This window comes from Barbus barbus (assembly GCF_936440315.1).
Source record: "Barbus barbus genome assembly, chromosome: 32".
NCBI classification, from domain to species: domain Eukaryota; kingdom Metazoa; phylum Chordata; class Actinopteri; order Cypriniformes; family Cyprinidae; genus Barbus; species Barbus barbus.
In genome coordinates this window covers 27,815,657-27,839,928 of record NC_136760.1, presented here as the reverse complement: position 1 = coordinate 27,839,928, position 24,272 = coordinate 27,815,657, and the positions used below count along the sequence as shown (strand labels likewise).

The following is a 24,272-nucleotide window of genomic DNA, read 5'->3' as shown; positions in this document are numbered from 1 at the left end:
TTTAAAGGATGAGGTTGGCTTATGGTTATGGCTTATTATAAAAAATACTGCAGTGTTAACCATGGTACATCAAATGGTAATACCATAGCACATTACCATAATTATGTACCATAGTATTTATATGGTACTCAAAAGGTATATCAAAAAATAGTGAAGAAATAAAGAATAGTAAAGTATATAAAATAAAAATATTTACATATTTTTGAGATATGGACAGGGTGTAAAGAACATAAAAATATAAATCTAACTATATCAATTATAATTTATTAATAAATCTAACTATAAATGATTTATAATTTTTACTTTAGATTAAAAATAAAATTAAAACAATATAAAAAATTCACTATACACTATACTACTTTTCCAGCCTTGGAGCTTATAAATATAATTATAAATAATTAATAATTTTTATTTATTATACTAAATGATTAAAAGTTATATTCACTATAAAGAAATTCTACTCACCAAAAAAACTTTTCCAAGGCTGGAAAACACAATTCCCTGATATTTCCAGGTTTTCCACACTCTAAAAAATTACCGTGAATTTAACGGTAAAACACTGCAAAACTGCTACAGTAAAAACCTGTTAAATGGTTAACGGTAAATTCCCCTACTATATATGGTGAAAAACTGTATTGGACATTACATGTAATTTTATGGTAGTATACCGTTTTTAGAAGTGAAAAAGAACGTATAATTTACAGTGAATAACCGTAAATTGACATTCCCAGAATTCCCTGCGCTACATTTCAAATTTGATGTTTCTTTTGTTTTGTTGATTTAGAGTTGTATGTTACATTAGTTTTGTACATTAGAGTTGTATGTTACACCTAATGTTGTTAAATGAATGTTTATTGCATTATTCTAATTTCATGTGTGTTACCATGATGGTGTTTAGTGTTTGTGTGAATGACACTGCGCACCTTCTATAGATGTTATTATTTAAAAGCTACTTGTGATGGGCTTTGGTTCATCATGTGATTTTCTCATCACCCCCTGAATTTGTTGGTTATCAGTGTATTACAAAGGTACAAAACAGATTTCAGTACTTCAATAGGTTGGTATATTAACATTATATCAGTTAATGAAATTACGGTATTTAACTGTAAATTTAAGTTAAAACTGTAAAACGTAAAATGTTGCTACCATATTTTTTACAGTTTAATTCCGGCAAGCACAGCTGTCGTTTTTTTACCATAAATTTTACGTAATTTTTTTTAAAGTGCAGGTGTATCAGGGTTTATGAAGTCACCTGATGTTTTTGGATGCATTGATGATCTCTTTGATTCTCGGGACTCCCAGAGTGATGTTCATGGAAGCTACTCCAGCAAAGTGAAACGTCTTGAGGGTCATCTGAGTTCCCGGCTCCCCGATGCTCTGAGCACACAGAGCCCCGACAGCAGAGCCTGGCTCCATCTGCGCCCTGAGCGTCATACAAATCACGTTAAAACCATTTCTGTCTCTCAACAGCGGTTAAATCATCTCAGGATCTCATTTTAGCCATAGAAGTTATTGCGTAAGGGTTACACAACTGGAAAGAGCCTGACATGGTCAGTAATGATGCAGCTCTTTCCACCCATCACAGCAGCCGATTACACACAGCTCATTAGATCAGCATCCCTCTACTGAACCGAACAAGTGCAATTAGAGCTTGTGTATCACTCTGTTACCTCATATATTTGTCCCTGCAGGTTTCCAAGAACTTCTCCAACTGGGTCGGAGTGATTCTGTCCAGCTGGTACAGAACTTTAGGCTGTAATGAATGAGAAAACAAGGCCATCAGACACAAGCATATAAATACACACAAACACACTCATATGAAGCTGAGCTCTCACCTCTGTCGTTCCGTTGTCATTGATGCCATACTTGTCACGTGTCTTTTTGATTTTCTCTGAAACTGTTTTGATGAACTTTCTTATTTCCTAGAATTGAACAGATTTTCAAAGCATTTAGAAACATTTACAAGAACATAATGAACCTGTTATGCAATGCAGAGCTCATTAACTGCAGCAAAATCATTCATTAAAACAATTCAACATTGCAAAAAAAGTAGAACATAATATATTATTGGATTAATTTCACAGAGTCAATCAAGAATGTTAAATATAAAATAATATGTATTACAGTAATGAAAATATGAGAATAAAAGTAAAATATGTTCCCCTGGAGCACAAAAGCAGTCTTAAGTCGCTGGGGTATATTTGTAGCAATAGCCAAAAATACATTGTATGGGTCAAAATTATTGCTTTTTCTTTGATGCCAAAAATCATTAGGATATTAAGTAAAGATCATGTTCCATGAAGATATTTTGTAAATTTCCTACCATAAATATATCAAAACTTAATTTCTGATTAGTAATATGCATTGCTAAGAACTTCATTTGAACAACTTTAAAGGAGATTTTCTCAATATTTAGATTTTCTTGCACCCTCAGATTCCAGATTTTCAAATAGTTGTATCTCAGCCAAATATTGTCCGATCCTAAACCATACAGCACTGGAAAGCTTATTTATTCAGCTTTCAGATGATGTAGAAATCTCAATTTCGAAAAATTTACCCTTATGACTGGCTTTGTGGTCCAGGGTCACATATCTGAACAGTCACAGTAATGAATGCTTGGGTAAAAATATGCTTTAATAAAAAAAAATAAAAAAAATAAAAATCAGCAAAATAATTTCTCTTTTGATTTAGGGTGCAATATGAGCCAAAAATGTGTCTTCGACACTGACATTCACCCAGTTATATATTACAACGGTGCAGTGAGTTGCAAAGTGAATGAGGAATACATTCAGATAAACCTGAAAACCTGTTTGACTGACAGTGTGCAGGATTAGTGTGTGTTGATCAGTTATCAAGTTATAACACACATCTGGCTCTCATATATAGAAATTAATAAACTCGATCTCCGTCACACACGTCATGCGTGCTGTACTTTACCTGTAAGTATTTGTCACTGCCAGTGTCTGTCAACGCCTTCAAACGAAAGACACAGACACTGACCACATCAAATAAAAATAACCCACACTAAAACATATTAAATGCAGCATGGCCACAGATGGTGGAAGTATAACCCATTTGCAATGAGCCTTATTTGAGAGATCCGTGTCCTCTTATACCACGTGTTGTTTAAATGCGTTAATGTCGACTCTTGTGAACAAAGTAAAAGCACTCGTGTTTCTTTGAGAGATGAGTGCGTTTCGCTGCTTGGAAATACATGCACTCATCTAAAGCGCTTTGATAAACTGAGCATTCAAAGAGTGAAAAAGGACTGAATCCAATGAAAAAGGAAATGTGTTTTCTTTGTATGTCCTGGCCTTGAGTAAACTTCATGTCAGATTGTCATTCACCATTTTCTATTGTTTGATAAATTGTTCAATTTCCTACAGCTGTGGAGTTTGGTGGTTGAATCATACATTATGTGGGTAAAGTCACAGCGGTGGATCAAACTAACCATGTTAATTTGGAGAAATATATTAATTATTTTGATTTAAAGGAGTAATTCACTTTAAAATGAGTGGCGCTCCGTCATCTTATTCCTCATTTTGTCTCATTTCTTCTGTGAAACACAAAAGTTGTTAGGCAGAATGTTCATGCTGCTCTTTTCCATTCAATGAAAGTGCCTCCAAAAATGGCTAAAAGCATCATTCTTACCTAAGACACTTTAGGAGGAGAAGCTATGAATGCACTTAAAAAAAAACAAAAAAACAGATTCATTCATCAAAATCAAATCCAATCTTATTGTGAATCAGATTTAATCATTCTGAATTTGCATCCTAATTGACAAAACCCAGGAATTGTGAACTGAATCGCTTTCGCACCCTATAAGAGAGCCAATATATTCAAAAATTATATTTTAAAATTACATTTATTTAAATGATTAAAATAATTTAAGGGGATAATCATACTTTTTACCCTCAAATTAGAATTTCTCAGCACTTTCCACATAATAAAATATTTTAGAGTTTGACATAATTAGAAAAGTCATCATAAAATTTCTAACTTTTCCAGATCTAGAAATCACTCTTTTAAGATTTCTGGAAGATTATTACTACAATTATTATTATTATTATTAACAATTCACAAATTACAATGTCTCAACACTTTCTATCCAAAAAAATATTTGTCATATATTGCCAGATTTCATTGTATGGAAAAGAGCAGCGTGAACATTCAGCTAATCGTCTACTTTTTGTGTTCCACTGAGGAAATAATCTGGGTTTGGAACGACAGAGATGAATCTCTGTAGACAAAAGAGCATCGTCTCACCTCCAGAAATGTGTCTTTACAGCACAGGAAGTCTTTTCTCTTCATGATGGAGTCGGAGGTTAAGATCAGCTCGTTTCTGCTCAGCGCAGGTTGACCTGGACAGCTGTACACCGCCTGAGAAAACGCACAATATCAGCGTTAAAGAAGAGAAAACACTTTAACGCTCAGATTCAGAGAAGCGAGAGAGAAAATGATGCATTCTTCAGCATTCCCACTATATCCCAGCCTCCTCCAGCACCATTTCAATCAATTAGACTCAAAGCGGTAATCAAGTTTCAGAATGTGAATGGAGACTAAATAAGGCAGCGGTGATTGTAACTGATAGGCAGCTAGTCTCTCATTTCACAAATGTCAGTTCACTTTTTAGCAGATGTCAGCATCCTGTGATTGCTCACACACGAGCAGAACCGCGTGACAAAAGAACAAAGTATACTTCAGTTTCTCTGAAGAAAACAATGAACAAAAACCACGATCAGTGAATTTAGGCCCTATAACTTCCCTACAACTGTATCGCAAAAAAGTAACAACATATATAAAGGGTGTAACAGTACACGTATTCATACCGAAAATTTTCAGTACGGGTCTTTTGGTTCGGTATGCACATTTACTGAACAAATCATTAAAAAAAAATTTCAGGAAATTCATACAATAAATGCTGTTTTGGCGCTCTTTGATGAGGCGTGACAGCTCGCCGTGTAAATGCTCCAGTTCCGGCGACAGCACGGAGAATGAGGAGGCGCGATCATCCCTTCCCCTTTACTTCTAGTTTTAACATGAAACAAACGTCAATTAACATCTCATGCCTCATGTAATCACACAATCAGCGATTCATTCGTGGAAAGATGCGATTAAAACTGCTTGTAAACAAAATGTCACGTAGCATTTAATTTACCTCAGGCAAGTCAATGTCCACAGCTCGTTATTTGCTAGAAAAATTAAGTCTAGAAAAGAGCATTTCGTGAAATATTAGACGATATACTCATATTTTACTTTACTTGTTAGTGATGTCTTAATCTTAATGTATATTTAAATAAATCTTTTATGAAACAAGTTATGACAGCTACTGTGTAAATGCTTATATTTCAACAACAAATACAAATTGTCGCATATAGCTAATTTAAAAACTGCATAGAGAGCAATTTACATGTTTGAATATATATATTTTTTAATTTGAGTAAATAAATAATTAAATTTAAGTTTGGGCTCTGTTGTTAATTGTAACCTTGATGTAAAAGGGTTCCCTATAGTTTAGAGCAGAAGCTGAGGTAGAGTCTATAGATTTTTAAAAAAAATATTTTATAATGTAGATTTAAGAAAAAAATTATTATAATTGAATTTATTTAAAGAAAGAGTACTTTTGTTCAGTAAAACATTGTTTAATTAAAAAAAAAAATTGTGTTTAGTATTTTTTCCTCCAGATGTAATGAGACCATACTGAACTGTGACGTCAAAAACATTACACCCCTAATATATATAATTGTATTGATTAAAAATTAAGAGATAAAGAGACGTTTCCCATGCTTTCATATCTACAATAAACCTTTCATTTTATTTTATTCATTGATTAAATTGTAAAGGTCATCATTTTGATGATAAATTTGTATTAGATCATAAAACACAGGTTCCAAAAATATTAAAAACTATATGGAAAATAAAATGGTATTCATTATTGTTAAAATTGCCAATCATATATTAAATTGTTATTAATTCAATTGATTAGACATGCTTTTTATTATTAAATTTTAAAAAAGTAAAATGTTTTTTTTTAAATAATCTATATCTACTATATTTCATGAGGAACAGCCGAACCATAAAAAAAATACAATTGTCACTTAAATTTGATCTGTTCCTCATTATAAAGCAGCATACTATGAATTGTTAAAGTTTTATGAATTCAATTTAATAGACATGATTTTTATTATTAAAAATAAAACACTATATATGATTAAATTAAAACAGAAAAAACACTTAAATCATAAGTGTTTCATGAGCAATAGCTGAACTATAAAAAAATAAATAAAAAATAAGTAAATAAGTCACTTTTTTTTTTATTTGATCTGTTCTATGTACAAGGCATCATACAGCCATGTGTGAAAATGAATGTATTAAACACATTGGTGTATGTGTTTTGGACGATACACATGTTGTACCAGACCTAACGGGGTTTAAACAAACATTTAACCAGAGTTTCTTTAAGCATAATCTCTGACGTACTCTGATGTTGTCGAGGACTCTTTTGAACTCCAGCGGTTCGTCTTTTCCCTCCATAGCCGCGGGGTCGAGTCCGTCTCCGCCGTAGATGAACTGTATGATGTCACCGGTGGAGCTGCGCACCGTCAGATCGTACTGAGAGCACAAGTCCTCCAGAGACTTCACCAGACGCCTCTGAACCACACAAACACCACTCATTAGTTTATCCATAATTCATTACTAACGGCAAATCTCAACAGAAGAGACATTTGCAACCCTGTAAAGCTACTATCATCTTTGATAAGCTGAAATTTCTTGGCCAATCGCACAAAATCTACTCCATGCCTTCTGTCGTCTGATTGACAATTAAAACTTTTCTTTCTTCATTCATGTCACAAGCATCCAAATTCCATCATATAAATATCAGCATCTGCAGCAAATTGCATATTTTTGCTCAGTTTGAGCCTCTGAATAAAATAGAGCTGTTTTTTCCTCCATATTCTCACAATATAGACTGTAAGAGCCAGAAAAGCCTGATGGATCAAATATGACACCTACGCAAACTTTTTACAAATATTTTGCCTAAAGTTTCAATAAACTCTTCCATTTCCAAAAACAATTGTTTCGGACTATTATCATTTCACATGTCAAGCTTTACAGAGTTAATACAAGCTAAAATGTGAGAAGTTTGCATGCATGCATAAATCTGATACTAGTACTAATTGCATCATTATACAGGAGGCAAACAGAGGCGCATCTGCTGTCGGACCTGCATGTATCCCGTCTCTGCTGTTTTTACGGCTGTGTCGACCAGACCTTCCCTACCAGCCATAGTGTGGAAGAAGAACTCGGTGGGGGTCAGACCAGAATAAAAGCTGTCTGCCACAAAGCCCTTCGCAGCAGGGAGCTGAAACATAAAAGAACAATCACACAAACATGATGCTTTTATTCCCCACAGCCTCTGGTTTGGGTCTTCTCTAACCTTAGATCATTTTTAAAGTTCTGAAGCGTTTCCTCAAACCCAAAAGAATTGTAAAGCATGCTAAAACATTCATCACGTCTTTGATTTTTGTGAGTTAATGACATGATTATAATGAAAATGGACAAAAACGTGCATAAACCTTGGACTTGCTAATGCAAAGATTGTTAGCAGTCAATTGAATAAGGATGCATGTATTATGTCTGGCAAATTGATCATTTCAAAATTTGGAAAAACTAATTAAACAGTATAAATCTACTCAATAAAAAGCGCAGAGCTACTGTAATCTCTCCTGTGCACCTACACGACTGCTTTTTAATAAAAAAAGCATTTATCCCAGCAGACAAGAGGACAAAAGTTGCTGTAATTGAAGAATCAGTCATGCATACACAAAGAAATAGATAAACAAAAGAAAAGCTGCAGACTCGAGTGGTTTGTTCTTACTTTGGAGTGTTTTTCAAAGTGAGGCAGCGAACGGTTCTCAAACCCATCGGGAACACGAAAGCCGCTGATGGCCTGCTGCCCGACGCATGCGATCATCTGTGAGATGTTAATGAATGAACCTGGAGACGCAGAGATGATTTTAGAATCATCTGTGACTCACAGCCTGTACTTCCTTTATGAATTCTGAATTTTCTGATTGATTAGTGAGAGAAATCGTGCTCTGTCAGAGTAACTGCATAGACTTCAGTTAGAGTAGATTCTTTATTTATTCCGACACAAAAGGAAAATGAGGCAGTGAGGGAGAGTTCATGGTTAGTTCACTTGTCGCATTTTTGGTAATAAGTGATAAAAAAATAAAATTATAATGAATATAATACATAAATAAATGTTAATATAGAAATACATGGTTATATAAAGTAATATCTATATACACACACACACTATTGTGTATTATTTATATATTTTAGAAATACTTAGTTAAATATAAACACATACGCTATTTTAAATGACTAATAATTACCACTAACAAATATGAAACAAAATAGTAATAAATTAATCATTTAATGTTTTCATTTATTACAATTCATTTACATTTTAATATAAACTTTTAAATTACTAATAATTAGTACTATTGAATACTAAACAAATTAATGAAATTATTAATATATACATTTATATAATTTATACTTAATTTATAAATATTTTCATTTTACCTAAAAACAATTTAATAAATGACAAAAAAAAAAAATCTGACAAACACTAAAGCTTTAAGAAAGGTATGCCACATTACATGGACCATGTCTGTCCATTAAATCTTTCATTGGGATAAAAATTAAATATGTTCATTAAGGAGGTTCTGATGGTACCTTTGGATCCACACAGAGCCATGATCAGCGGACTGTTGCTTTTGTCCAGTTCTCTCAAACACGCACTGCCAGCGTGATCTCTGATGACGGACAGCTCCTTCAGGATCAATGCCTGGATTGAATACAGATTAAAATAAATAAATAAATACTTCTTAGCAATTAACATTAAAATGAAATTTGTCAATTTATTATAAAAAATTATAAATAAATAAATAAAAATAATACATATTACAAAAACAAGATTATGCATAATTTTTTTGTAATTGCTTTATTATTATTATTTTTTTTAAATGGGAAAAATGAAAGACTGACTCATTTCCTCTCTCTCACCTCCAGCGTTTCCTCTGCGGTGCAGCCTGGCTGCTGCTGTAACCTGCCCGTCTTCAGGGCTTCGATATACTCGTCACACTTCTTATAGCCAGCGTCCAGTAGTTCTTGTTTGGCCTTCAAGAGTCCCTGTCCGGGCGTCACATCTCCGATCCCAATGGAGAAACCTCGATTCGCTTCAATACAGGAGTCAAAAACATCATGTCCATCATGACTTTAACCAAGCAACACAACCAGACAAATCAGACCTGAGATGGACACAAACACACACACACACACACACACTCACAGAGATAAACAGGAGCCAGACGGGCGAGACGTGACATGGCATCTGCAGCCTCCTGCTGACCCCAGTCTCTCAACAGGATGTAGAAGATGTTATTCTTGGATCCGGATCCCAGAGTTCCTTTATCCATGCTGCCGCACATCAGCTCACTGTTCTGGATCACCACAACTGCACGAAAACATACACGAGTCACACATGAACTTCACATTTTTATGACATCTAAACAGTTTTAATTAAAGCTCCCTTAAACTGTTTTTCATGATTCAGTTTTTTTTCCTTTTAAATTTTTCTCTTTAATTTTTCGCCATTTTTTTTTTTTTAATTAATTTTTCTGTTTTCAGTTTTTTTTCGGATTAATTTTTCTGCATTCTGTTTTTTTCCTTTTAAATTTTTCTGCATTGTTTTTTTTTTCAGTTGAATTTTTCTGCATTCTGTTTTAAAGGTAAAGTAATATTTAGTGATCAAAAAGTCTAATTGGTTGAAATCACATACAATTTTACGACAATTTATTAAACGTTTAACAAAAACTACATTTTTAGGGCCCTATGAAATTAGGTTTATTTTTTTCCAAATTCTTTTTAATTTAGCTTTATTTATTTATTCTGTGATGCCAGTTTTAATTTTTCTGGATTAATGATTTAACACAAATTTATTATTAAAAAACAGTGGTAATCACATTAAGGCATAAAACATTAAAAATGTAATGAATCAAATATCAAATTAAAATTTAAGTTTTTCTTTTTTTGGTCAGACTGTTAAAATTAAAACATGGAAGATAAATTGTGTGATATTCACAATTCACTTTTTTTTTTTAAATGTACTATTATACTACTACTACTTTGAGAAGTAATATAATAATATACAGTGCCCTCCATAAGTATTGGAACAGTAAAGACAGAATTGCTCTGTTGGCTGTGGAGTCGAGACATTTGCAAATATGATTAAAAGATGAATATGAGACAAAACTACAGAATGTCACATTTTATTATTAGCCGTTTCAACACATGGATGTTTTACCAAATAAAAAGAACAGCACTTTTAGAGTTCATCCCACTCATTGATGTGAGCATAAGTATTGGGACAGTTGAACATAAGACAGATATAAAAGATTAAAAGCTATTATTTAGTTGCAGATCCCTTGCACACAATCACAGCAGTGAGTCTGTGACCCATAGACATCACCAGACTCTTGCTCTCATCCTTTGAAATGCTTTTCCCAGCCTTTAATGCAGCCAATTCCAATTGTTGCTTGTTTTGGGGAGTTTCTGCCTTTACTCTCCTCTTCAGCTGCTGAAATTCATGTTCAATCAGATTTAAATCTGGAGATTGACTTGGGCAATCTAACACTTTCCATTTCTTTGCTCTTATAAATACCTTGACTGAACTGGCAGGGTGTTTTGGGTCATTGTCCTGATGCAATATGAAGCACTTCCCAATGAATCTGGTGGCATTTTCTTGAATATTGGTAGGCAAGATGGTTTTGTACCCTTCCAAATTCATTCTGCTGCTGTCATCATACATTAAGTCATCAGTAAAGTTGAGAGGGTCTGTTCCAGAGACAGCATGCATGCCCATGCCATGACACCACCTCCACCATGCTTTACAGATGAGGCTGTATGCTTGGGATCATTGCAGTTCCCTTTTTTCTCCACATTTTTGCTTTCCCATCACTTAGATAAAGGTTCATCTTTGTCTCATCGGTCCATAAACACAGTTCCAAAACTCTTCTGGCTCACCTTTGTGCTTTTTTGCAAACTCTAATCTTGCCTTTCTATTTGTGGTGCTGATCAGAGGTTTGCATCTTGCTGTGTAGCATCTGTAATTCTGTGTCAAAGTCTCCTGAGGACAGTAGATAGTCAGAGCATCACCCCAGCTTTCTGGAAGTTGTTGGTGATTTTACAGACACGTCTTCTAGGATTCATTTTCACAGCTTTTATGATTTGTCTGTCATCAACTACTGTTGTTTTCTCAGCCGATCAGGTCGTTGTTGGTTGCTGGTGGTTTCCAAACTCTTGATATCTCCATGCCCTTTGTTTTTGCTAGAGCTCTAATTGACTTCCTCTTTTCTTTTAGCATTCAAATTGCTTGCTTTTCTCTCAAAGTCAGCTCCCTCGTCTTCATCCTGGTTTGTGTGTCATCATCGAATGCAAGATTCAGAATACAGAAGTAATGGATATAACTGATACGACACATTTCCTGCTTTTAATATCTGAAGAATTAATCCAACAGGACACAGCTGATCACTTAGAAAGACCTGTGAGGCAACTGCTCCAATACTTATGCTCACATCAGATAGAGGGATGAAACTATAAAAGTGCTCAACTTCTTAGCTGGTAAAACATCTATGTGTTGAATCACCCAATAATAAAATGTGACATTCTGTAGTTTTGTCTCATATTCATCTTTTAATCATATTTGTAAATGTCTTGACTCCACAGCCAACAGAGCAATTGTGTCTTTACTGTTCCAATACTTATGGAGGGCACTGTATTTGTCACAATTACATCAAGTTTTCAAATCAAACATTTATTTTGTTTTTTGTCAAAATTGCTAAATTCCATAACATTCTGTATTATACAGTAAATTCCCTTTTCATGACTGGATTCCATGATTCTGTCCAGGTTTTCCACACTGCAGCAATCATGGGTCCTACAAATGCAAGTATCTAGCACTCAGTGCTGTCGGGTCACTCACAGGAATCATTGTGACACAGATCCTCTCCTTTCCCGCAGTACTGTTTGCCTTTGGTGCGCAGGTTGGCCTTCACCAGACAGCTTTTACTGGGCTTGAGTATCAGACTGAAGATCTGCTTCCCCGTCCACAGCTTGATCGGCTGCAACAAAACAACACAAGTCACCGTCACACTCACAGGTCAACTGCATTTCACTTTCAAATACCTGTGCACAAACTCAGAAAAAACTAAATGCATAATCTTCAGGAAATGGTACTCATCCACCTTAAAAGGTCATAAATAAATAATACAAGAGCTTTTTAATGACTAATTATTTTATATATGCTTTGACATTTTTGCAACCCTGTTAAGAAAATTTGGACGTCTGAATAAAGATTAAAATGTAATTTTCTAACTATAAACATTGAAGTAATTTTATAATGATTGATATTTTAATCAAATTAAATTTATTAAAGAGACAACCAAAAATATAATACATATGAAAATAAGTAAATGTTTATTATTTGTGTTACTTCTAATAATAATACTTAATTATTTAATAATGATAAGTCATTATTTTTCTTATTCACTGCAAGTAATAGAACATTTTTATTAATGTCACTAAGGAGGAGACAAGTGAGACCAAATGTTGGTTTGTAGTTCTTGATAACTTTTGCTGCCCATAAATAATGAAAAAAATGTTTTATTGGATATTTTAAATAAAGGTTTGACATTTTTGAATACAGATTATTATTTGCTTGTAATAAAAATTATATTAAATAAAAATTAAATAAAAAAATAAAAATGCAGAAACAAAAAAAAATGCTGTAATTTTTTCTAATAACAATAAAAAAAAATGATTACTAATAAAAATTGTATATATTATTAGTTTAATGTTGGTTTGCAGTTATTGATACTCTTATAGTGCCCATAAACAATGAAAAGCACAATAAATGTTTTTTTTTTTTAAATGGTAACAAGTTTGAATAGTTGATGCTGATGCAGTCACTAAAATGTGTTTGATTAAGGTTAGAGAAGGTTGGAAAAAGAATGACTTTGATTGCTTGTCTTTCCATATACTGTAGAAAAGCTCCAAATAAAGGCACTTCCTGTATTCTAACGTAGACATCAAAAAATCTAATCCAATAGTAAAAAAAATCTAATAACTAAAGTTAGACTGTGAGTGCAGTTATTACTCAGAGCAAATCAAAAACTCTGAGAGAAAGGCGTCAAATAACCTCCAAAGACAGAAGCAATTTAAACAGAAAATTGTCTCTCCAATAAAGAACTTTTCTTTTGTCTAAAACAACTCCAGACAGCCTTTATGAGGAGAGAAACAGCACCGGAAAACCAAGGTGTGAAAATTTGTCATTTTCCCCCCATTGAGCATCAATTCATCCTTTATGGCGGACAGAAAGAGAGCGAGCGAGAGAGGCTCATCACCTTCAGAATAGCAGGAGGTGGGAGGGAGATCTTGATTTTCTCATCTTTTCCCACCAGAATGGAGGCGACGATCTGACAGGTTTTGGTTCGGTCGAAGAACGTGTCTTTGAGTGTGAGCAGGTACGCACCTGTTACAGAAAACACACCTGAACATCAGCAGTCTAACAGCACCATCTACAGGTGAGACAGAGAACATCAGATGCTGAAATCTGATTGGCTCAGGTGGATAACGCAGCACTCACCTGTCAGGAAGTCCTGAATGGCTGCGATCAGCGGCTCACCGTTTCGTGGAGTGACCAGATTAGCCTTCGTCTATGTGAGGAGCACAGGAAGAGGGGTTTATTTCATTATCAGATGCAGTTCAGATGCTCTGATCAATATGGTTTCCCTCTCTCACCCCCATGAGCACGAGCGCTTCAGCTTTGGCCTCCTCCGTCTGCGGCAGGTGAAGGTTCATCTCGTCTCCATCAAAGTCAGCGTTGTACGGCGTGCAAACACATTCGTTAAAACGAAACGTCCGATGAGGTTTCACACGCGCCTGGAACAGAATGCAGGAGAATTATACAGAAAGAGGCACAAAGGCTGCGTATTGACACCAATTCCATGAATCAATTTAACTGATTCACAAGCTCTTGATTCATTTTGATTCCGGAAGTACAGTACATGACAAATTTTATAAAGGAAAACAATCTCAACTACTACTGTAAATCATACATATAATTTTAGATATAATCAACCAAAAAATGAAATGCGACACCAACATTTTAATTGCACATAAGGCAGTTGTTATATCAGGTTTTTAAAGACATAATTGTTTACTTTAGAATTGAGATCCTATTATAATTTTCATTATAAACATTTGTATTTTCATGCATTTATATTTTCCACTTTTCATTTTTATTTTATTTAAAGTTTTAGTATTTTAGTTTTTCTAGTCATTTTTATTAGTTTTTTTCTAAGTCTGTATAGTTTTTATTATTTTTATTTCAGTTTTACTTTAAGTAATTTTAAATGCAAGTTTAACTAAATGCTTCCTAATTTTTTAATAAATGTAAGTTTTTGTAATATTTTATTATTTTACTTCAGTTTACATTTATTAAATTTGAAGTGACAATTTTTCTTTTTTTTATGGTTTTAATGCTTACTATAATAACCCTGGTTTCTACTCCAATTTGTTGAAATGTAAAGATTTAAACACTGGCTGTGGCTGTAATAAAAACTTTTATTACAGACTTGTGCAAACATACATAAATAATGAAGACATCACCAACCGGCTAAGTAAAATAATGAATGTGTCATATACTGAATACATTTCTCAAAATGTTTCCCTCTAGGGTTGCTTCTTTTTGTAGTTGACTATGCAGTTTACGAACATTGAATGTCTTTCCTGAGGTAAATGTGACGTTAAGTGACACACTTTTCACAAGCTGCTTAATAATGACTTTCTGTCCATCCAAAGATCAATTTCAGGATTTAAGAATCAATATCGGTTCATCAAAATAAAGACTGATATAAATCAATTAATCAATATTGCAAGGCACTTTCTTTATTTCATCTAGACAATTTAATGTAATTCCATATAATTTTCATCCACATAAAAAGACCCCATTTTTTTTTAGCAAATGAGAAATAACTCACGATATGAGCCATGATGCTGAGTTTGTGCAGAGACGGCTGCCGGTTGAAGAGGACGATGTCGCCATCAAACATGTGTCTCTCAACCACGTCACCGTACTTCAGCTCCTGAGCCATCTTCTCCCGATTACCGTACTTCAAAAACCTGAAACACGCAGCCAAGACATTCACATGATTAACAAATGGCGAACAGAAAAACTAAAACTTCCTTTCACTCAACCTCACGTCTTACCGGATCTACATGACTTTCCTTCTCTGCGGACATGGAGACGTTTTAAAGAATGTATGAACAATGATTTATACCATCAAGCATTTTTGCGCTGTAATCCTATATCCTGAAGCTGCACTGAAGTGCATCATTACTTCAATTTGTAATCCATTTTAAAATTTGACAACCCTCAGCTGTCATTGTTTGGAAAAGAGCAACATTAGCATTCTGCTAAACATCTGTTTTTGTGTTCCACTTAAGAAAAATAAAGTCAAACTGGTTTGCAATGACATGAGGGAGACTAAATGATGACAGAATCTTCATTGTTGGTTGATTTTTGAACAGAGTAAAAGGGGAAGATGGAGAAGTGTGTATTTGACCTCTTCATCTGCATGTGTCTCTGCTGTATAAAATTAGCTCCTGGGTGAACATCAGGACCATTACGCACCAGCTTCCTCATCAGCTCAATGTTGGCTTTATTCACCTGAGAGAAAACATATACAACACCAGCTTCATCACAGCTCATTTTTATACCATGTTTTAATTTTAACAGTAAAAAAAATGTAACAGTGTTTTATGCCTTCATTTGATTACCACCAATTTTGATAAATTTATATTCATGATACAGAAAAATTAAAACAAACGACAACAGAACTTCTGAAAAATAGATCATTTCACAGTGGCATATTATTGGCTGTATGTATGTAAATAAATAAAGAATCAAAATTAAAATAAATTAAATTGAGTATTTTTAACTAATTTAACAATTTAATTAAGCCGTTAATTATTCAAAATCCCCAAAAAAATATAACAGATGGCAATATATTTTCTGAAAAATAAAATCTAAATAAATAATAAATAAGATTTTAACATATGCCATTTTCATTTAAAAAACAATTAATTAAACCATTAATTATAACAAATTTAGAAAAATGCAAATGTAAACAGAACTGTGGGGAATTTTTTTTAACTTAATTTAACGATTAACTTTACGATTTACTTGAAAATGTAATTTTGGTTAAATTTTTAATAGATAGTGTTAAACTATATAAAAGACTTAAATATCAAGTCGCTGGGGTATATTTGTAGCAATATCCAAAAATACACTATATGGGTCAAAATTATAGATTTTTCTTTTATGCCAAAAATACACTGTATGGGTCAAAATTATAGATTTTTCTTTTATGCCAAAAATCATTAAGACATCAAGTAAAGATCATGGTAAAGATATTTGGTAAATTTCCTACTGTAAATATATCAAAACTTAATTTTTGATTAGTAATATGCATTGCTAAGAACTTCATTTGGACAAATTTAAAGGCCATTTTCTCAATATTTTGATTGTTTTGCACCCTCAGATTCCAGATTTTCAAATAATTTTATCTCGGCCAAATATTGTCCAATCCTAACAAACCATACATCAATATTCAGCTTTCAGATGATATATAAATCTTGATTTTGAAAAACTGACCCTTATGACTGGTTTTGTGGTCCATGGTCACGTATGATTCACAAGCTCAATTAACTAGACATACTTTTTGTTTATTCAAATTTATTTTACTGGACTCCAGAAAAATTAAAAAGGAAAAACTGAATTTGGGAAAAAATAGAACAGATTTTAATAGGGCCCCACATGAAGTAAACATTATTTTGCCAGCTGTTTGACTAGTAAAAGTAAGTAGTTGTGCAGATCCACAGCACGTTTCAGCAGTAACGCTGCTCTGACCTTCTCCGGATAGGTGAGGATTTTGGCGACGTGCACCGGTACAGCGACCTCATCGATCCTCAGGTTCGGATCGGGAGAGATGACCGTTCTGCCTGAGAAGTCCACTCTCTTTCCAGACAAGTTACCACGAAACCGCCCTAAAAATAGCAAAACAAGGCAAGCTGATGTGACACATCGATCCTGGAGGCATCTAATGTCAAAACAGCCCAATATAACACTGCCATTTCTGCAGAGACACATGGGAAAGGCTGGCGGTTAAGCACAGCCCTTGAGCTCTCAGCAGGTCGTACCCTGTTTTCCCTTGAGCCTTTGCACAAATCCGCGGGTCCATTTCTTGGGTGCCATATTAAGCGGGATGCCCGACAGCTCGCTGTTGATGTAGAGAGCGCACTGGAGCTGCAGGAAGTCCCAGTCCTCCATGATCATCTGCGTTTTTGCTCCTGACATACGGTGCTGTGAGTGAACACAAAGACAATTACGCCACAACTTATTTACACATGCATGCAGTGAGATACAAATGAACCTATAAAGCTACTGTATCATATTAAATATGCAAACTTCTAAGGCCTCTAAATGATCAACAAGATCAAAACTTTGCACACAATCTACTACATTGCTTCTGTCGTCTGATTGATAGTTTAGAGTTTTTATCCAGTAAAAGGTCTTTTAGTCTTGTACAAACATCCACCTTCAGCTGCTGCTTCACGTGTCTTTCTGCTGTCAAATCTTGACTGGTTTTTCTCAAGACTGAAGCAGCTCGGCTTTACTTGATTCTTCATCAATCATTCTTTAGAAAAAATCAGTGCGTCTCAAATCTGATCATCAGGATCTTTTGAGGAACGTTTGTCTCCAGAAGCTTTACTTTTCACTGTTCAGACAGTAGTGTTATATTCAGACAACGCAAGTCACTTAATCATGGGTTAAAGCAAAAAAAAAAAAAAAATCCTGAGCCTGGACTTTTTTGGGGGTTTGGTTGCAGGGGTGGATACATATGCAGGGTTATTTGCCAAACAAAAAAAATTGAAATGGTTTTGTTCAAAAGAAATAATGGCAAATTAAATACTAGGAAATAAATATAAAATAGGAAATATACAAGACAATTTACTACAGAAAACTACAGTTCAGTTCAATTAATAACAACAAAAACATAAAATGCTCCAAGAACTGGAAGCTTAAACGGTTCGTACAGATACTGCAAGATGAAATTCCAGGACTTTCAAGGACTTTTCAAGCACTACTTTTTGGTTTTCAAGGACTAAAATCAGAGATCTCAAATATCAAACAACATCTTTCAAATTCTAATTAATAAACTAATACAACAAAATGGTACAAATAAAGTGCAGCACATGCAAAGAATGCAATGACTGTGGCAACTTTAACATTTGAAAGGATACTATGGCAAAGTTATCACTTTGCTTATTCCTTATGATTGACTTAAAGAATGAAAGCTATATCATACACTTGGAAAATTAATAAAAAAAGCTATATAACTGCTTATCAACACTAGGGGTGTGACAATGCACTTAGCTCACGAGATGAGACAAAATACAGATACCTGGTTCACAATATTTTAATACTATTTTAAAGAAATTTTCAAAGACAGAATCACAAAAAGTGAAACAATGCAGTTGTATTTTGAAATATTTTAACTAATCTAGGGCTGTAACTAACGATTATTTTGGTAATCAAGTAATCTGATTATTTTGACAATTGAGTAATCTGAATTTTTTTAGTAATACAATTAGACCCAAGTGAAAACGAGGCTTTAATATGGCTATATTTACATATAAACTAGCAAATAGGTAATAATAATTGGCTTAAATAAAGTAGCAAAACCAAGCAATTACATGGTTTTATTGAACCACACACCAATATGCCTGTATGAACATAAACTGTATTTATTATATTATAACATTCATTATTATAACAAATAGCCTACCAGCAGAGAGCGCCAACGGCCTGGTGTTGTTTCACTTTACAGAGTGGTTCAACAACGTTTAAATCCATTTCATTTCACATGCAAACTCAGAGCGAGGGTTTAAACTTTTATTTTGAAATCGCGATGTACAACAAATCGCATATAGACTGTATTATCCTGTGTTGGCATAGGTTTATATATGGTATATTACCGGTAAGTTATCATTAAGAGATCATGTGTGAACAGGAGTCAGGACCTTTTCAAAAATCCCAGTAAATTTGTTCTAACAATCATATCGTTTTCATGGAGGTGACGCGATTACTATGAGCTGTTTACAAAGCTCTGCTGCTTTTTTAATAGCTTTTCTATGTGAATATTTACTACAGTGACATCTTTGACCATTGCGCCTCGCAGATTTTTCAGCGTGTCGCGCTCCAGACCCAGCTTCTTTCCCATTCATCAGGGCTGCGTCTCTGGATACTATTATGAGCGTCTCGTGCCTAACAGCAAAAACTTCTGATTGGCTAGTAATGTTACTTTGGTTGAGTGTGAAAGCGGTGTTCCTCTCATACCATTGGTAGGCGAACTCGTGAGCATGAACGTGATATCAACATTTTTTTTAAATGTAGGACTATCTTTTTTTTCTTCTTTTTTTTCCTCACAGCCGAACACCGCACGCCGGAGATCCGGCACGGTGCCGGAGAACTTTAAGCCCTGCTTAATATTAACTTCTTGTTTATTGAACTGTTGTATTAAATCTATCACATTTGCAAACTCCCTTAATAATCTTTAAAAGCTGTCACTCTCCTTAGTTTATCGCGATCTGTGGGCGCACAGAAAATGGTCTATAAGAGAGCCCGCGAGTGAGTTCTCTTTCACTTTAAATAAGCAAGACTCAAAAGCACGTGCAAATGATACATTGTGTCATCTGTCATCGCGTTATATGCACGGAACCTGCAGGAATGAGTAGAATTATTTTTAATAGCCGCAAACCCGTGCCGAAATTGAAGTCCTGCTCTGTTTTCTGCTAATAACCCGACTGTGAATGATGCGAGCGGCGTCACTATGATGTTACTGAGAAGCTGCAGCTGTGGCGGGGATGATTTTTGGTGTGGCGGGCCGCCACGGCTAAATGAATGTAGCGGAAACACTGTACAAAGTACGTTGGATCACTAATGCAGCCTCTTTAAATGGCAACAAAGCTTTGCACAGTAGATCTGCAACAACTAAATGATAAAATCGATAATCGACAGCAAATCTGATTCTGGATTAATAATTGCGTCAACACTGCTCAGAAAACATATGCCAGTCATGTCACTTTGCAGTAGTGAATATCTCATTTATATGGACAAAACACAGGATTAATCCATCCAATAATTGTTAGTTGCAACCTGGATTGTTGAACTTTACAGCTCGTTTTCCTCTGCTGTTTGGCATCTCCAACAAATCTAATCATGTGACTTGCGTACCTTCTTGATGACATCATTGAGGAAGATGATTTCCGTTAACTTCATAGTCAGATCATCCTCATTAGTGCCCGATTTGAGGTCGCTGACGACGGAGGGCCGGATGCAGAGGGGCGGCACTAACAGGCGTGTCAGGATGAGGTCAGCGGGTTTCCCAGATTCTGGATTCATCAGCAGGAGAGGAACATCCTCGTTTGGAATCCTCCGGAAAAGGTTCAACGCGACCAAAGGATTGAGGTTTTCCTGGATGACAAGGGAAGAGGAAATTCACAAACCTTAAGTTATATCAGATAAGGGTGAGTGATAAAACAATACTGGCAAAATTTCATAGAAACCACTATTTCAGCAGCAAAGCTCTGATTGGTGGATATTAACCTGTGCTCTGGTCAGTAGTGGCTCCACTTCTTTATTGTGCTCGATAGCAATATCAAACGACTGGAGGAAATCAGACACCATGGGATCGATGACCTTCTTTGTGGTCTTGTACTTCTCATGAATGATCTTCAGCAAGCCACATTTCTTTACAGGGCCTAAAGAGACATTAGCCACTTACCAATTCAAGCTACTGCAACTTTCATCACATTATAATAAATAATCAACGCGGTTTTCATCCATCCGTTGTTTTACCATTAAATGCATTGCAATGCACACAAGTGGTCTTCTTCCTGCATTTGTCAGAGATCTTCTTCTTGAGGCCGCGCTTCTGCAGGTATGGCAGTCCAGGTCTACGCAAGTAATCCAGAAACTGAAGCTTTTCCTCTTTGTTGAGAAGGATGTGAGAACACGTCTTACAGATCATCTGAATGAAAAAAAACATTTAAATAAGATTTGTACAAATATAATAAAGTCAGTAACATAAAATAACACAACTATATTTAAAGAACACAACTAATAAAATAATACAAATTATTCTATTCTATTTATAAGAATGCGTATGGTATTACAATAATATGGAATTATCAGAACATATAGCATGACAGAAATAATAGCAATAATCTGAGAAAAAAGTTGTATTTTTATAATTTGTATAGTACTATATTTATATCATTATAAATCTATAGTATAAAATAACAGCGTTTAAATGATAAAATGTAATAATTTCATTTAAAAGATATTTATATTCTTATGATTTACATTGTATTACTATTATTATTCTTAGTGGCATTTAATATAAAATATAATATAGTATAAAATACAAAATATATATTTAATAAAATACAATATAAGAATCTATTTTATTAAAATTAACATTTATACATCATGATTCATACTGTATTATATATTATTATAACTACATGTCTGGTTATTAAAGAATGTTATATTATTCACACATTGTTATATTACTTTGTCAATAAAATAAAATATCAAATTACATAATATAAATTCTAATATTATGCATATAAATATATCATATAGCATATTAATATAAAACAAAGATCTGGGCCATATTTCAATATAAATGCTATATTGCACCTGATGCAAAACACCATTCTGACACATTCTGCACTTGCCTGCAGGATCCCAATAATGGCTTTAAAGTATCCGACATGAAAGCAGGGCAGCTCCAGGTCCAGATACCCGTAGTGGCCGAGACAATCAGCCAGGTTCTTCCCGCAGGTTTCACATGGTCTGTCCTTCTCGCTGGTACCCTGAACACCAGAAAGATGATTAAGCCTCCTTTAATAATTTTTATGCTTTATTATGAATGTGGTATTCATATTTGCTCAGTCACCATGCGGTGGTCCAGGACTCCATACTGCAGCGGTGTGTGGCTGGTGTCTTGGCTATAAAGGTTCTTGCTGACCACCTGAATATGAGCCTGTTGTCTCATCTGCTCTGCTGACTTCAAGCCAAAACAGATGTGACTTCTAATAAAACAAGAAAAAAAGACATCAATAGAGCTTTTACATGCATGAACACAATTACATATGCATGCACAGTCAGTCAAACAGAGGGACAGACAGCTAGTTTGACAGCATATTTGTGTGTCAAGTTCTGATGAAACATGTTTATCCTCCAACTTACATCTTTTTGGCCACATCCGTCTCTCTAAACTGCTCCTTCACCATGACTGCGGCGCGTTCACGCAGTCAGCGTGGGATTACAGTGAAATAAATATTAATATAGTGATATATGCGTGAACTAAATAGTTTAATGAAGGTCTGATCCTTCTGCCACATGCAGCACCGCTTTGACGAAGCGTCCATGCGTCTCTCATGAAAACCGAGCGCGTCACGACCATAGACTGTAAAAAAATACGACGCCTCATCCGCGCTCAGCGCCACCTGCCGACGAGGAGGCGCTCGGTAATTTCTGGATTTAAACAAACAAACAACAACAAAACATTAGTTACATGTAAATTAATGTGAATCATATACATTTTGAAGTTTAGTTGTATGCATTTTTAATGGTATTACAGTCAGTGTCGCAGTAAAAGGAGGTAATTTTTAGAAAGAACCAGCAGATGTCACCGTTTTCTTATTTATACAGTGACAGTATTATATAAAAAAATATATAAAAATATTTGTACATACATCAATATTAATAAAATAAATATAAAAATCATTCTAATTTAAAATAAATAAGATCGAGCGGTGCCAGTTATCCTGATATCAATCATTTCAAGTCATTATGCCTGAAAAACATTCAATAATTAGTTCCAGTGAGATTTATGAACACAGGAAAGCCAAGCAGGTGTTAATTAGCAATATTATTAATTTATTCAAGTGTCTGATTTGCATATATATACGAGCAGCCTGCAAATCTGATGCTAAATTAACAAGTGCTTTCATTTTAAACCTTTAAGACGTTTTAAACATCCTCACTTGTTGAAAATGCTCATATTGTTTATATTTCCCTCTGATAATGTGCACGTTTCATCTATAAGCAAACATTTATTTGATTGATTTTCCTGTCATTTCTAACACATGCTGTACTCACCTGCTGTCTGGCTCATTTTACCACTGAACCAAAGAGTAAAGAAATGAGGGAGAAATGAAAACATAGCTGAATATAGTATGAAGCGGATCACAAATATAAAACTAATGTTTTGTAGTTTTTCTGGATTCGCGGCGATTGCCAGTGAGGAATTTGAACGTTCAGTTTGCCGCCAAAAGTAACGGTCACTCATGCGCAGCTCGAGTTGATGTCACTGAAGCTCTGTCTGGAGATGGAGAAGACTTCCAAATACACTGGAAATACATCTTTATGAGTAAAAACAAGTGTATATTCCCTCCCTCCGTTTACAGTAACTGAACGAGCGGCGTCTGCTTGGGTTTTCCTTCACAACGAGTCGCTTTCCAGACCCTTCACGCTCACTGTTCCTCTGTGGTAAGGAGCTGCTAACCTGCTAACCAGCAGTAAACAAAGGTACATCATAATCTGTTTGTTTACATTCTGCGTAAGTCTGCTCTAGCTTGAGTAGTAATTTGAGCTATTATTGGTTCTCCTGATAGTTATATCTGTCTGTCTGCCGATAGGTGGCGCTGTTTGATCTGGGTTTGTTTACAACAGCAGCTAGTTTTGCAAGACTAACCCTAACCAAATCAAGCTTTATGATTATAATAGCTTGACAGCGTTAAGATAGTCAGCATTACTAGACTTGCTCTCTATTCATTTACTAACTGCTTGTTTTCTTTAAAAAAAACTAACTTTAGCTTCTCTATTATTTTTCTATTTATTTACTATACAATTAACAAAAGCAAAAAGGCCTCTAACACTAACTTGCTCTATTCTTAATTCTGTTTGTTCTCTTTTTATTATATATTAGCTAACTGTAATCTTTTGTTGGTTTTGATTGCTTCTGTTGTCATCATTTGTAAATCGCTTTGGATAAAAGCGTCTGCTA

At 34.6% G+C, this 24,272-nt stretch overlaps 1 protein-coding gene across 2 annotated transcripts in view; it reads right to left on the bottom strand.

Annotated features, from left to right (window-relative positions):
• LOC306852327 (DNA-directed RNA polymerase III subunit RPC1-like) overlaps positions 1 to 23,838 on the bottom strand; it is a 31,736-nt gene extending 7,898 nt beyond the window's left edge. The window contains exons 1-25 of one of the 2 annotated variants that reach the window (XM_079389046.1): positions 23,366 to 23,838; positions 22,451 to 22,738; positions 22,158 to 22,293; positions 21,937 to 22,074; positions 21,053 to 21,224; positions 20,801 to 20,955; positions 20,429 to 20,668; positions 17,332 to 17,494; positions 17,042 to 17,178; positions 15,696 to 15,799; positions 15,111 to 15,252; positions 13,870 to 14,010; positions 13,715 to 13,784; positions 13,473 to 13,600; positions 12,053 to 12,191; positions 9,362 to 9,526; positions 9,076 to 9,248; positions 8,746 to 8,857; positions 7,880 to 7,998; positions 7,226 to 7,363; positions 6,481 to 6,651; positions 4,267 to 4,380; positions 1,836 to 1,922; positions 1,671 to 1,753; positions 1,253 to 1,423 (exon numbers count right to left, since the gene is read on the bottom strand). In XM_079389046.1, coding sequence (XP_079245172.1) covers positions 1,253 to 1,423; positions 1,671 to 1,753; positions 1,836 to 1,922; positions 4,267 to 4,380; positions 6,481 to 6,651; positions 7,226 to 7,363; positions 7,880 to 7,998; positions 8,746 to 8,857; positions 9,076 to 9,248; positions 9,362 to 9,526; positions 12,053 to 12,191; positions 13,473 to 13,600; positions 13,715 to 13,784; positions 13,870 to 14,010; positions 15,111 to 15,252; positions 15,696 to 15,799; positions 17,042 to 17,178; positions 17,332 to 17,494; positions 20,429 to 20,668; positions 20,801 to 20,955; positions 21,053 to 21,224; positions 21,937 to 22,074; positions 22,158 to 22,293; positions 22,451 to 22,494 — 3,242 coding nt within the window. In that variant the 5' untranslated portion in view covers positions 22,495 to 22,738; positions 23,366 to 23,838. Of the gene's footprint in view, positions 1 to 1,252; positions 1,424 to 1,670; positions 1,754 to 1,835; positions 1,923 to 4,266; positions 4,381 to 6,480; positions 6,652 to 7,225; positions 7,364 to 7,879; positions 7,999 to 8,745; positions 8,858 to 9,075; positions 9,249 to 9,361; positions 9,527 to 12,052; positions 12,192 to 13,472; positions 13,601 to 13,714; positions 13,785 to 13,869; positions 14,011 to 15,110; positions 15,253 to 15,695; positions 15,800 to 17,041; positions 17,179 to 17,331; positions 17,495 to 20,428; positions 20,669 to 20,800; positions 20,956 to 21,052; positions 21,225 to 21,936; positions 22,075 to 22,157; positions 22,294 to 22,450; positions 22,739 to 23,365 lie in introns of those variants that run through there. The other variant, XM_079389047.1, reaches the window with a different exon arrangement.
• Between the last annotated feature and the right edge of the window lie 434 nt (positions 23,839 to 24,272).